General features: G+C 44.2%; 1 protein-coding gene across 3 annotated transcripts in view; it reads right to left on the bottom strand.

Annotated features, from left to right (window-relative positions):
* Positions 1 to 12,578, bottom strand: part of LOC114789679 (insulin-like growth factor 2 mRNA-binding protein 2) — a 33,812-nt gene that overhangs the window by 3,391 nt on the left and 17,843 nt on the right. Inside the window, exons 5-15 of one of the 3 annotated variants that reach the window (XM_028978923.1) lie at positions 11,736 to 11,799; positions 11,259 to 11,552; positions 10,364 to 10,498; positions 8,358 to 8,480; positions 6,447 to 6,582; positions 5,195 to 5,326; positions 4,265 to 4,333; positions 1,170 to 1,286; positions 611 to 685; positions 254 to 385; positions 12 to 125 (exon numbers count right to left, since the gene is read on the bottom strand). In XM_028978923.1, the coding sequence (XP_028834756.1) occupies positions 12 to 125; positions 254 to 385; positions 611 to 685; positions 1,170 to 1,286; positions 4,265 to 4,333; positions 5,195 to 5,326; positions 6,447 to 6,582; positions 8,358 to 8,480; positions 10,364 to 10,498; positions 11,259 to 11,552; positions 11,736 to 11,799 (1,391 nt within the window). The remainder of the gene's footprint in view (positions 1 to 11; positions 126 to 253; positions 386 to 610; positions 686 to 1,169; positions 1,287 to 4,264; positions 4,334 to 5,194; positions 5,327 to 6,446; positions 6,583 to 8,357; positions 8,481 to 10,363; positions 10,499 to 11,258; positions 11,553 to 11,735; positions 11,800 to 12,578) is intronic. The other 2 variants (XM_028978924.1, XM_028978925.1) reach the window with 2 other exon arrangements.

Below are 12,578 nucleotides of genomic sequence, written 5' to 3' on the forward strand. Positions count from 1 at the left end.
AACACACCCACCTGGCTGGCGAAGAAATGTCCAATGATTTTCACAAACACCTCATCATTCTCATCCGGCGTCTGGTCCCGGGGTACGATGACCTCTGCGCTGGTTAGGTTCTGCAGCTCATTCACCTGCAGGGGGCGGCAGGGAGAAGCCTCAGCAGGTGGAGAATCTAGAGGAGCTCTAATCAATCAAATGTGGCATCTGCTGAAAACACACACTCGTGCGCATTCACACGCACACACACACACACTCTCACCGTTTTGCCACCCTTGCCGATAACCCTTCCGGCTGCGGTCGAGGGAACTTTGATATGCGTCTCCAGCTTCACCTCCTCTTTTGCTGTGAAGAAGTTCTCTTCCTTCAGCTTCCCGAATATTCGACCTTGAGCCTGAGGGTCCGGAACAGAAACAGAGTCAAAAATTATACAGTTATTCTTACAAATATTGTCTAGTACTCAAGATGCAAATTATATAAGATTTCAGTGCTTGAGATTTTCTCTATTGTTTAATTTCATTGTGTAAAATGCATTTGCACAGCAATGATAACTCAATCATGAGATCGAATTTTGACAGAACCACGGGTACCAGAAACACTTGAGTGTGCACTGCCTCACCTTAAACTGAGCTTCAGGAGGTCCAGTGATGATCACCATTCGCTCCGGTACATCCGGGCTGTCAGCTGGTGCGATCTGGAGCAGACAAACACACAAGAAAGTTACAGAGAACCCGTCTCCGTCTGCAAACTGAACTGTCACCAGTGCAAAAACATGAAAACAAATGAAAGGATCTGTCTCCTGCTGCTTCACTAAAATCCAGTGCTGAGGTGTGAAGGTCACCATTCACAGTTGTACACCTCAGGATCCGCACCAGAGGCAAACAACATTTTATTCATGCGGGTAGCTACAGGTAATAAATACATGAAATGGGTGTCTGGACCATTTAAGGTGCATTCTATACATATTATTGTGTTTGTGCCTATATTTTGCAAGACAAAGTGGAGACTTGATGCTGCAGTAACTCACTGTTGCCTCTTCAGGTGCACAGCGGTATTACAGCTAGCTGGCCACAAATTTCAGCAAAAAGTATTGTGTCAAACAATGTTAAGTATTGTGTCAAACTGTTATATCTTCTTACATACAATAAATATATTAATCTTAACACACTCAGTCTCACCTTTATGGAAGCCCCAGCAAAGCGTGCAAGCTCCTTAATATGCTGGCCCTTCTTCCCAATGATGGCGCCCACGGCCTGAGTCGGGATGAAAAGGTACACCACCTCCTGCTCCGGCACCTGGAAGGAACACACAGACACGCAAAACGGAATCCAATCAGACTAAAGGAACTTTTTTACCCAACAAGTGCATTTATAATTTATACAAGCATAGGGCAACTTATTTCTGTGGAAGTAAATGTAAATTAATCAGCATCTTGATCAATGTATTTGTTCCCTGGCAGTGCTTAAGCCTTGCATACTGACTGATTGCATGCAGGTCATCTTCAGGAACTTTCTCGCTAATGAATAATGCTTTTTCCTTAGCATGAAATAAATTCAAAGTAATGAGAACATCTTAGGGGAGCATCATCCCTCCTACTTCTCAGTTGCCAGACACTTCCCAGTGCTCACTTTGCAAAAGCAGCTGCTGCACTGGTAGCATCCAAGCAAATATGACAACCATTTTAATCTGGAAAGAATTTAAATTTTACGTTTAATATGAGTGTAATGCATTAAACTACATAAAAGGTTTGAGTCTAATAGCTTGTTTGCTAGTGTTAGTGTAGGTAAGGTGTCCTGAGAACTAACATTAAGATAAAAAAGAGTGTAATTAGAGTGTAATTATTTTACTTTTGGTGAAATTATTTCTGTTTTCCAGAACATGATCTTAACACCATTTTTAAAATGGGAGGAGCCTGATGATTGACAGGTCTCACACATCCTACTACTTCATTCTGGATGATTTTAACTTGCGCCTATCATTATGTCACATCATTGTGTCACTCTTTCTTGTTTTACCTATTTATCTCTGTAAATCCTGAGAACATCTTTGACTTTACACAAGCCGAACGTGCACATTTCAAAAGTACTGCCATGGAAATGGTGTCACTGATCATTTTCAGTTAGTTGTTAGGAGGTAATCTGATTGGAATTCTGATCATTTCTCATGGACTTTTTAACGCATGACTTGATTTATAAATTCATATGGTTGTTTACTGTCTTGTGACCAGCTACAGTCCAAACTTTGGAGTGGTTGGAAAATATAACTATTTCATCATTCTCAGTAAGGGTCTTTAAATCTTAATTGCCATGGGTAACAGGTAAACTGTGGTATAAGACACTGAAGGTGGTGAGATTTTGTGTGAGATATTGTTTAATTCTACCGATCATTTCAGGAGTATTTATTTAATTCAAAATATTATTTTGGCTAATTTGGTGTCAAATTACATCCAGGTACAGAAGTGAACTTTTTTAGACCTTTTTAAATAAATAAAGAATATCAGAACACCACAAAAAAAGCAAACAATACAATAAAAATAGAAATAGAAGGTCATGTAAAATAACTTACACTATTGGCTACAGTCTTATGTAAGTTTTAAGACAGTCTGGCTTTAATAGAGACAATTTTGAACGTCTTGCAAATGGGCGCGTCCACATCTTTTGAGTCTCCCAGTTCATCTTGTTGCTCTTGCTATTTTAGTGCTTTGCTCAGTGGCACCTTGGCCATTCGGGATTCGAACCGGCAACCTTCTGATTACGGGGGCCGCTTCCTTAACAGTAACCACTGCCCCAAGCCACCAGCTAAATTCTGTTATCCGACAGTGAGCACACCGGCAGCTGCACCCAGACCACGCAGGCGGAACGCCACACTGAAAAGCAGTGTTTCTAGGAAAGTTGATAGCGTGATGCATGATGTGATTAGACGGCGAGAATGTTCAACCCTACTGCTTCATAAAGGCTCCTTTGTGAGCTGATGTCAGTGAAAAGCACATACAGTGCATCATAACTGGTTTGTCTGCTGACCTCTTAACACCGGTAGTTGCGGCGAAATGCAATACGCAGCAGATAAGGAGGAGTGGATGCTGTACAGACTGCGGCTCTGACTCACGCCTACGCGAAATCTGCGTCGCGTAAACGTGATCCAGAGCAGATGGTGGACGAGTGGCTGAATGAAGAAACGTTCTGCAGTGGCTCGGTGATTAGTTGTCGAGTTGTCGGAATTGTCGGAATTAGTTGTCGAGACGCTGTGGCACAAGCAGCTGGGGGAACGGATTAAGCGCCGTTGAGGATGGGTCACCGTGTCATAGAGGTCCTAGCCACAGTGAATCAGGACGCAAGTTAAGTGACTCGTTTCCAGTATGCAGCGACTGGAAGTAATTAGTGAACTGGACTGTTCCTGATTGGCTAAGCCTTTCAGACAGAGGCCCTGAATTTAACAGGACTGAATTAAGCCACTCTTCACGTGCAACATACACACCTCTTATTTATGGTTCTTTCTTTGTCTATTATTACAGGAAAAAAAACGGAATTCTCCAAACTATGAAATAATATATAACATATTTAGGCTCTTCAAAGCTTTCGTTGTGATGACAGCAGTTCACACTCTTGCCTTCCCTCAACCGGCTACGACGATGATAATAGTGTGTAAACAGTGATGAAGGTAGAGAGAGGCGAGTCTTAATGATCTGATTCATGAAACATAATTTATTTTCTTAAAAAAAAAACTTAATATATTCCTGTATTACATACTTCAAAATAGCCTCTGGCATAAACTCCCTTGAGTTGTGACTTGCGTCTGGTAGTGTAACTGCTATTTTTATACATTTATGCTAAACCTGTGACCTTTAAGTAAGACGCATAGCTGAGCAGAACACTTCTGCATTGATTAATGCTATTGAATCATCAATTTATGGCTTGTGTGCTATATTGTAGTTGCTATATTGCACCACTAATATTCTAATTTATGGTCCAGTGCATGGCTTTTTGAATCCAAATCCAGGCCAAGTTCTCCCAGTTGAGTAGCTACTGACTGTATTTGGACAGAGTGGCCTCACAGGTAATATGACAGTGGAGGACCTGGATGAGTGTGATTTGAAGAGCCCCGGCTTAGCATTTAGTGGCTTCAGGGGACGGATGTTTTGGGCTCAGGTCAGGGTGGACAAAAAACCTCGACTCCTGACCTCACAACTAGTTTACAAATCTTCAGACGTATCCCATAAACCATGACGGGCCCTTCCTGAGCCCCTGTTGCAGTGTGGGCGGAGAGGGGGGCTTACCGTGAGTTGCTGTGGTAAGGCTCCGGTCAGTGGAATACCGTAGAGACCCCCCATGGGAGACGAGTGACCCTGCCGTGACATGAGGGACAGAGAGAGAGGGAGGGGGCAACAAGAGAAGATTAGGTTAGAGTGCGAATCTCTGGGACACGTGCCAGATAACACACACACACACACACACACGCACACACACACACACAATGTCGTGTAAATACACAGATACAGTCGCCAAACAGAGACATGCAGTGAACAAAATACAAATAAATACACACAAGGGGATACAAACACAGACAGGCTGTATACACACACATACACACACCGTCTGATCCCAAACCATTAGCAAATACACACTAACACAAGTGCATGTAGACAAATGCACAGACATACACGCGCGGTCTGACTCAGAGGATCTGTGTTGAGTAAGCGGCGGACTCCAATCACGCCGACGGGGGTGAGTCACTATTAAGCAGGGACTTTACACCCCCCCCCCCCCCCCCACCCCCCTGCACAGTTGCTTCCTGGTACAGCTGCCTACCTACAGGTACCTACACTCGCACGCACACACACACACATGCCCCACCACCAACTCCAGCAGGCTACCAAGTCACACACGCTCACAAACAGTGTATTAAGTCTCCGGGCAGGGCACAACATGTTCCTTCGCGGTGTGTCTTTAAGAGAATACCCGCACATCAGAGAGGAAACAGCGGAAGAGGCCCTAATGCCCCTTAATTCCGCTCATTTAAAGCAGACAGCAGCAGCGGCCGCCACTTGCTGCCTCCTTCAGAGTCCCGGCTAGGATGTCTGCGGCGTGAATGAGGGTGAATGGTAGCATGCAAAAAAAAAAAAAAAACAAGGGGGAAGTCGCCTTGTTTTTCTCCCTTCTCCCCTCTCGGGTGGAGGGTGGGGGCGGGGTGGGGGTGGCGGGCTCACCAGGAAAGGGTTGCAGCTGGCAGGGGTGGGGGCTGGGCCTCGAGGCCCCATGGAGGAGGGGAGGATGGGCAGACCAGAACTGAAGATGCCCAGAGCTGTGAGGTTCAGGCCAGGGATCAGATTAGTCTGCTGCTGCAGGAGAGAGGGATGAAGACAGGGGGACAGACAGAAGGGATGGGACGATGGAGACAGTGAGACATTGACAGAGATGTTAGGCATGTGTCTGATAAGCATGTGTGTGTGTTTGCTGTCAGTCTGTCTGTGGACACGACTGGCAGTAAAAGCCATACTGAAGTAAAACTGAAGCCTGTAATTATCTTTTTAGACAGTTTGTTCTGATTCGCAGTGTGTGTGTGTGTGTGTGTGTGTGTGTGTGTGTGTGTGTTTAGGTGTGGGTTTGTTTTCCAGTCTGGCTGGAACATTTACCTGGGGCTCATTATAACTTTTGTAAATGGAGTTGCACGTACAAAGTTCACGCTTTTAAGCTCTCCACTTCATCTAATATTGAACTTCATTTTGGAGAACATCCAAGGAGACCCAGAGGAAGGTGCAATGGCCACACAGGCTGATGAACCCATGACAGCTTGTCATTAATATTATATAATACAATGTAATAATGTTATATTTGAGAACCTGTAACTCCAAATGTGGCTGTTTCATCCATTCTAGCCGGTCCTCTTTGTTATATTTTACTGCTCTGTATACGCTGCTGCAGGATCGTTCAATATGATACAGCAGGGTGTAGGGTCTGGTGCTGTATGGTGTAGTGTATGGTTCTGAAGGGTATGCTAATATATGACAGACTCTATGGAGCTACAGGACCATGCATGATGTAGTGAATTGATGCCGTTTACGCGACGGACAGTGATGATGCAATATATGGCACTGTATGTTGTATGGTGCTTTATTGCCTGGTATGCGGTGATGCAGTCCATGGCAATGTAGAGGAATGCACGAGGTAGAGCAGGGTTCCTGGAGGGCTCTCATTATAAACGTTTTTGGGGTACCCTCAGCTGGGTTTAACATTGTTCATCACGCTACCTTTCAGTTGAATCAGGTGTGGTGAGACATTAAATGAACTCATCTGTGCAGGGCTGGTGCCCTCCAGGACCAGTGTTGGTGACCCCTGATGTATAGTTTTTAATGATGTAATATGCCACTGAATGGCAATACATGACTAAATGTTTTGGTATGTAGAGTGTGGTATAAGTCAGTGTGAGATTGCGTACTCTTTGTATGTCTGTGTACTTACATTTACAGCAGAGATGTCATTCTCGTAGGCCTCCCTGAGCTTCTTCATGATCTCCACCTCAGCGTTACAGCACTCATCCACCCCTCCACGCACTGTGATGGTGCGCTCCGGGTTATAAATGGTCAAATCCTGCAAACTGCACAGAAACAGAGATGTAGTCAAACTCATAGATGTGTGCACACTCTCTCTCCCTCTTTCTGTCTTGCACACAAATGCACACACACACACACACACACACACACACACACACACCAAGATCTATTATACACTCAGCTGGGCCTCATCATGCATTTTTATTTATACAAAGAACTGCATTCATTCTCAGTACCCACAACATACACACAAACATGCAGAGAGGGAGTGATTCATCAGGCTAAATGGATCAGGAAGGATGAGCGTATTTAAAGGAATATAAAGGATTGTGCTCCATTACTCCAAAATAAAAGCCTGCGACAGTGGGGCACACACACAACGTTATGTTTTTAGACCTTATTTATTCAACTCCAGCAAACGTTTTCCTTGTTTCACAATGTTACATTGTTTCGCTTTTGATCGCAACGTGTCCTGATCACCCAAGCCAAATTAAGGGGTCCTGATCACCCAAGCCAAATTAGCAGCACCCGTGGGTGATCAGGACCCAACACTCATGTGAATGAGAGGCACTTGGGTGAACCCAGGAGCACCGGGGCATCACGTATATACACAAACACAGATGACTGCCAGAAAAAGCTCTGGAGATCAGTCAACCCAGACTGGGTCTCCAGTCAGTAAAAAAACATCAGGGACACTAGCTTAATGGAAAAAGTCATGGCACCTTAGGACACACTGAAGAAAAGTGTTTTTCCACTGACACAGAGCCATGCTCTGAGCACAAGTTCCTTGTGATACAAAGCAGCATTTGGTTGCCTTTGGGAAATACAATCGGTTCACGTAGTTTCCAGCAGGTGATGATGCAGCATGTAAATGATGATTTTTTTTTTTTTTTTTTTGCTGACGTAATACTGGTTGGTGCAATTTACCTATTATACGGGCCACCTTTTCTTCATACAGTTACAATTGAAATTGAAATGCAAAAAGTCCAAAATCATTTGCAAGTGCACCTAAGTGGAGTCTGGCGGGCTTTGAATCAATGGAAGAGTGAGCAAAACGGCGCACGGCCAGTGGAAATGTCAGTGATGCGTCAACCCAACACTCGCATTCTGCCTGCAAGCATGCCTCAGCACTGCAGGAAACCTGCTGGCTGCCATGAAAGGTGAGTGGTTTCATCCCCAAAAAAGGCATTTTAGACTACAACAAAAAAGCCTCTCACGTCTAAACCTGCAGCTCGGGACAACAAGTGAACACCCCTTTCCAGGTCAGATGTGAGCAATTTAATCTCTTAAGAGACAAACATTAGATCAAGCAGAAACGGTTTCTCACCCAAACAAACCCTTACCAGGGTTTCTTTTTAAACATTTCTTTTAGATGGTCCAGTTTTGTTCAGAGTTTGAAACTCATAACACCAATGTCAACCAGAACTGGTACATTTATATTAATTTGATCCCAGTACTAACCAGCCAGGCTTTTTGACTGGAGGAGAATATAGCTGCATTCTGAACACATCCTTTTAAACATTGTTCCACCTTATTACACGACATAACATGAAAGGCTGCTGGCTGAATGACAAATCTACCCATCAGTGCACTATATGCCCAGAATAACTATCTCTAGTGGCACGCTCTCACAGGTCTGATTATCAGGCCTACGCTGAATTCAGGGGGCAGAAGGGAGGGCTGAAATTTCGTTGTAATGCATCTGTGATAAGGACTTTTTTTAACCATGGTGTTCAACATGTGAAGAAATCACGTTAAAAAAAAAAAAGACTTGGGACTTTATCACAATCATGTATATACAAAGTTATCTGGTGCTTACGATGAAATGGTGATTTTGGTCCCTGTTTCCTGTTCGATCTTCTTCAGGTTGCGTCCCTCCTTCCCAATGAGCCTCCCCACCAGACTGTTGTGAGCCAGGATCTTCAGTGGTATCTCATCAACACTAAACATGAAGATAAAAAATAAGGTAAAGGTGGGAGTAGAAAATAATATACAGTGGATATGGAAAGTATTCAGACTCCCTTCCATTTTTCACTTTGTTATATTGCGGCCATTTGCTAAAAGTTCATTTATTCCTCATAAATATACACACAGCACCCCACATGATAGATAAACACAGAATTGATGACAGATTTTGCAGATTTATTAACAAAGAAAAACTGAAATATCACATGGTCCTAAGTATTCACACCCTTTGCTGTGACACTCAGGTGCTGTCTGTTTGTTCTGATTGTCCTTGAGATTGTGACAAGGCACAGATCTGGCCAGGGTTAAAGTAAAAAAATCTCCACTTAAGGTTCCTAAGAGCACAGTGGCCTTCATAATCCTTAAATGGAAGAAATTTGGGATGTTTCCGTATTCACTGTACACTCTAGTCTCCTATCGCATTTTGAAGAGCATTATTAACCCACATATGAAGCAACCACATCTAATTTGCGAACAGTGTAAAACTTTGCACGGCCTTTACCTCTCCAGATAAACTGCAGTCAATTAACACAGAACATTTGGACCACTGACAGTGTAAAAACATGGATCCCATTGTGTTCACTAATCAACTCTGCAGATCCCTGGTCCAGGTTTTCTCTGCAGTCCTGACTCGATGGTTGTGTTCATCTGTGTCATCCCGAATACATCACCCTAAGTGTTTGATGTTTTTGGCTGGTCTTTCTCCTTTGTTATCTTAGTTGGAAAAGTTTAAAGCCTTTCTTCTGTTTGGGATTGCGCCTGTGGCCCTGGAGTCAGCATGCCGCTTTTTGTGAAATAAAGTTCTAGAGTATTTTCACTCTGTTGGATATAGTCATAGTATAACCATGCCTTTTTATAACAAAGTAGAAAAAAACGATCTATCTAAAACAAAACTATCTTTGCAAAAATGTGAAAACTAACTGTGGGAGAATATTTCCACAGCGTCCAAAAGTCTTTGGACTATTTCTTTGGACCTAACAGCACTAGACCTGTGGTGGCTTCACTTTGTGGCCTCCATAGTTTTTACTGTCAATGCATGCAACCTTCAACCTCCAAAGGCCTGATCCTAATCCTGTTCCAGTGGTGGTCTAGCGGGTGAGGAAGCTGACCCGTAATAAGGTGAGGTCCCCACACACTGCTCCCCGGGTGCCTGTCATGGCTGCCCACTGCTCACCAAGGGTGATGGTTGAAAGAAGAGGACACATTTTGTTGTGTCACCGTGTACTGTACTGTGTATCACGAATACAATTAATTTACTATGCTTCACTGATCCCCGCATTTCTCCTGGGATGACACAAACCCCAAAACCTGACCAACGAACCCCTTCAAACTGATGCTGCGTGATTGTGCTGTTTTTTTAAGAGATGGAGCTCCATCCAAATCATAAATCAACGTGAGGAAGTTCTGACACAAAAATTAAATGCAATTCAGAATTGATGTCTTTACATTGACTGGCTATTTGACGGGTTGGTATGACTGTCAAGATCTACTTAGCGAGTGAACCAGCGACCACAGTAACCATGGTAATGAAGGCTGGCCAGTGATGTGTGGGAACGCAGCAGATGGCCAAAAAAATATGGACACCAAGCAACGTGGAAAGCTAAGTAATTAGTAGGTTATCTGTTACTCAGTCTTGGTCTATTATCTTTTTTTTTCTCAAATAATGTAACACATCCTGCACAACAAGATGCTGCTACCTCTGACGAGTCCCAGTCTTTCAGCCTCAGCTCTGACTCGGGAAGCTGCCCACAAAGGAGCTTTCTTTTATTAACCCTGAGAGACAGGAGAAAAATGTGACAGGCCTGGGGACATGAGGTCCCCATGTGTGACCCCGGTGCAAGATGGGGGATCGGTGCTCACGCTTTGGTGTCATTGGCCTCCTTCTCCATGATGCGGAGTATCATGTGGCAGGCGGCGGAGCAGCCCTCTGGACTGGAGTGGATCGTGATGGACTTTTCTGCAGCACCGGCATTCTCCTTACGATGGATGTCCACCCTGAGAGGGAGAGAAAGACAGAGAGACAGAGAATTCACACAGCAGTACACTGTGAACATATGATGATGGTGTCCAGAAATGATGAACTGAAGTTTATGTTGAGCACTTAAACCTGTGTATGAAAAAAAGGTGACAACTGAAGATCATTTTTACAGACAAATTCCTTGTTGTAACTAAAATCGAAGGATTTCATTTTTCTCCAGTCATACACATATCACATGAATCTCATGAAGGTCCTGCAAGGTATTCTGTATCCCTAACATATAAATATGGAAAAACATGGAATGCAGGTAAGTAAATGGACCCGTAATCAGGAGGTTGCCGGTTCGAATCCCAAACCGCCTAGGTACCACTGAGCACAACACCGTCCCCACACTGTTCCCCGGGATCACCAAGGGTGATGGGTTAAATGCAGAGGACACATTTCATTGTGTCACCGTGTGATGTGCTGTCTATCACAATCACTTCACTTTCATTAAGCTCACTAAATAGTGACTGGATGTAGCCCATCTACTGTCACTCATCAATAAGTTTGAATCAGTTTTGGTATGGGACCCTTCACAATACAGATAACTTACATGAAATGGGTGTTGTTAATCAGGAACAGCATTGTCACTGCTGGCTAAAGAGTAGTTCAGACCTCAAAAGTATCTAGTTGCCCACTTATGAAGAGCTTCTATACATTAAAGATGGAGCTGCACCGTAGGTGTTTCTAATAAAGTGGCCAATGTGTGCATATTGAGAAGAAAGGTTCACTTACTTGGACTGCGTCTGCTTGGTGAGGTTCTTGATGGTGAGACCCTCCTTCCCAATAATGGCGCCTACAAACTGCGTGGGCACCAGCATACGGAGGGGCAACTCGTGCTGTTTCTGGCGGGGACCCCTGAAACCCCCAGCGGCCCTCGACTGCGTGTTGGTCAGCTCCCCAGAGCCTGACCGCCCCCCTTTCTGAGCCCGAGGGGCCTGGGGGGGCTGCGCCGCATCTGTGTCCAGTATGTACGATACGCTGAAGGGGTGGTCCTCAAAACAATGTCCTGTCAGCTTCTCAAGGGCCCTAACACACACACACACACACACACACAGAAAACATGATCATGATTTATCATGTTATATTAGTATAGTTCCATCTAGTTCCACTGGTCTAGCTAATAACCATGGAGAACAAGCTGGATCAAGTGACGGACACCAGGACATTAAAGCTGATGAACAATTTGACCAGAAGGATGGATTTCCTTACTCTTTAGCTTCTTCTTTTGTAGTGTAAGTGACATTCACAACAGCTGTTTCTGTGTCCGTGTTTACTGTGGAGAGAGAGAATGAGGGACAGAGAGATCTTCAACTTTCATTACAGAAACGTCTCTCAGAGAACAGAAAGGAAAACAAGATCGGCCCACATATAGAAACACAATCACAAATACAAAAAGTAACGTGTTGTGGTGGAGACACTTCAGGGCCACTTCAGTGCCTGCATTTACTGTTTCCCAAAAAGCCTCCAGGCACAGGAAACAAGAGATCAAAGCACAGAACACTTTACACAAGGGGTGCACACACACACACACACACACACACACACACACACACACACACACACACAGAACGAGTATGTGGACATTCAAGTACATGCATGCAACAGACACACACAAAATATACAAACACAAATATGGACATAGTGTCATACACTGCAGAGACTCTTCCTTGTTGACAAACCCCCCCACCATAGGATCAAAGCCCAACACGCATCCACAACTAGACACCAACTGTCTATCATTTGCTGTGGGCTGGTGTAAAAAATGCACACACACCCGCTCCCCAGCACCCTGCATCTGTTCCTGCACCATCAGTGAGACACAGCAAGAGCCCCCAGATTACGGCTCCATGTGTGGGTCACATGGGGTAGACGAGGACAGTAACACATCCAGAAATAGTCACTAACACACACAGGCCATTAACATGCAAACATGGGTATTTCATAGAGAGTCAGAACTATGAAAGGAACCCACAAGGAACTATATAGTAAAACATATTCATATTTCAGGCTTTTCAATGCAGCGAATGACTGGGTGATGACAGCATTTCACAC

This window comes from Denticeps clupeoides, chromosome 5 (assembly GCF_900700375.1).
Source record: "Denticeps clupeoides chromosome 5, fDenClu1.1, whole genome shotgun sequence".
Taxonomy (NCBI): domain Eukaryota; kingdom Metazoa; phylum Chordata; class Actinopteri; order Clupeiformes; family Denticipitidae; genus Denticeps; species Denticeps clupeoides.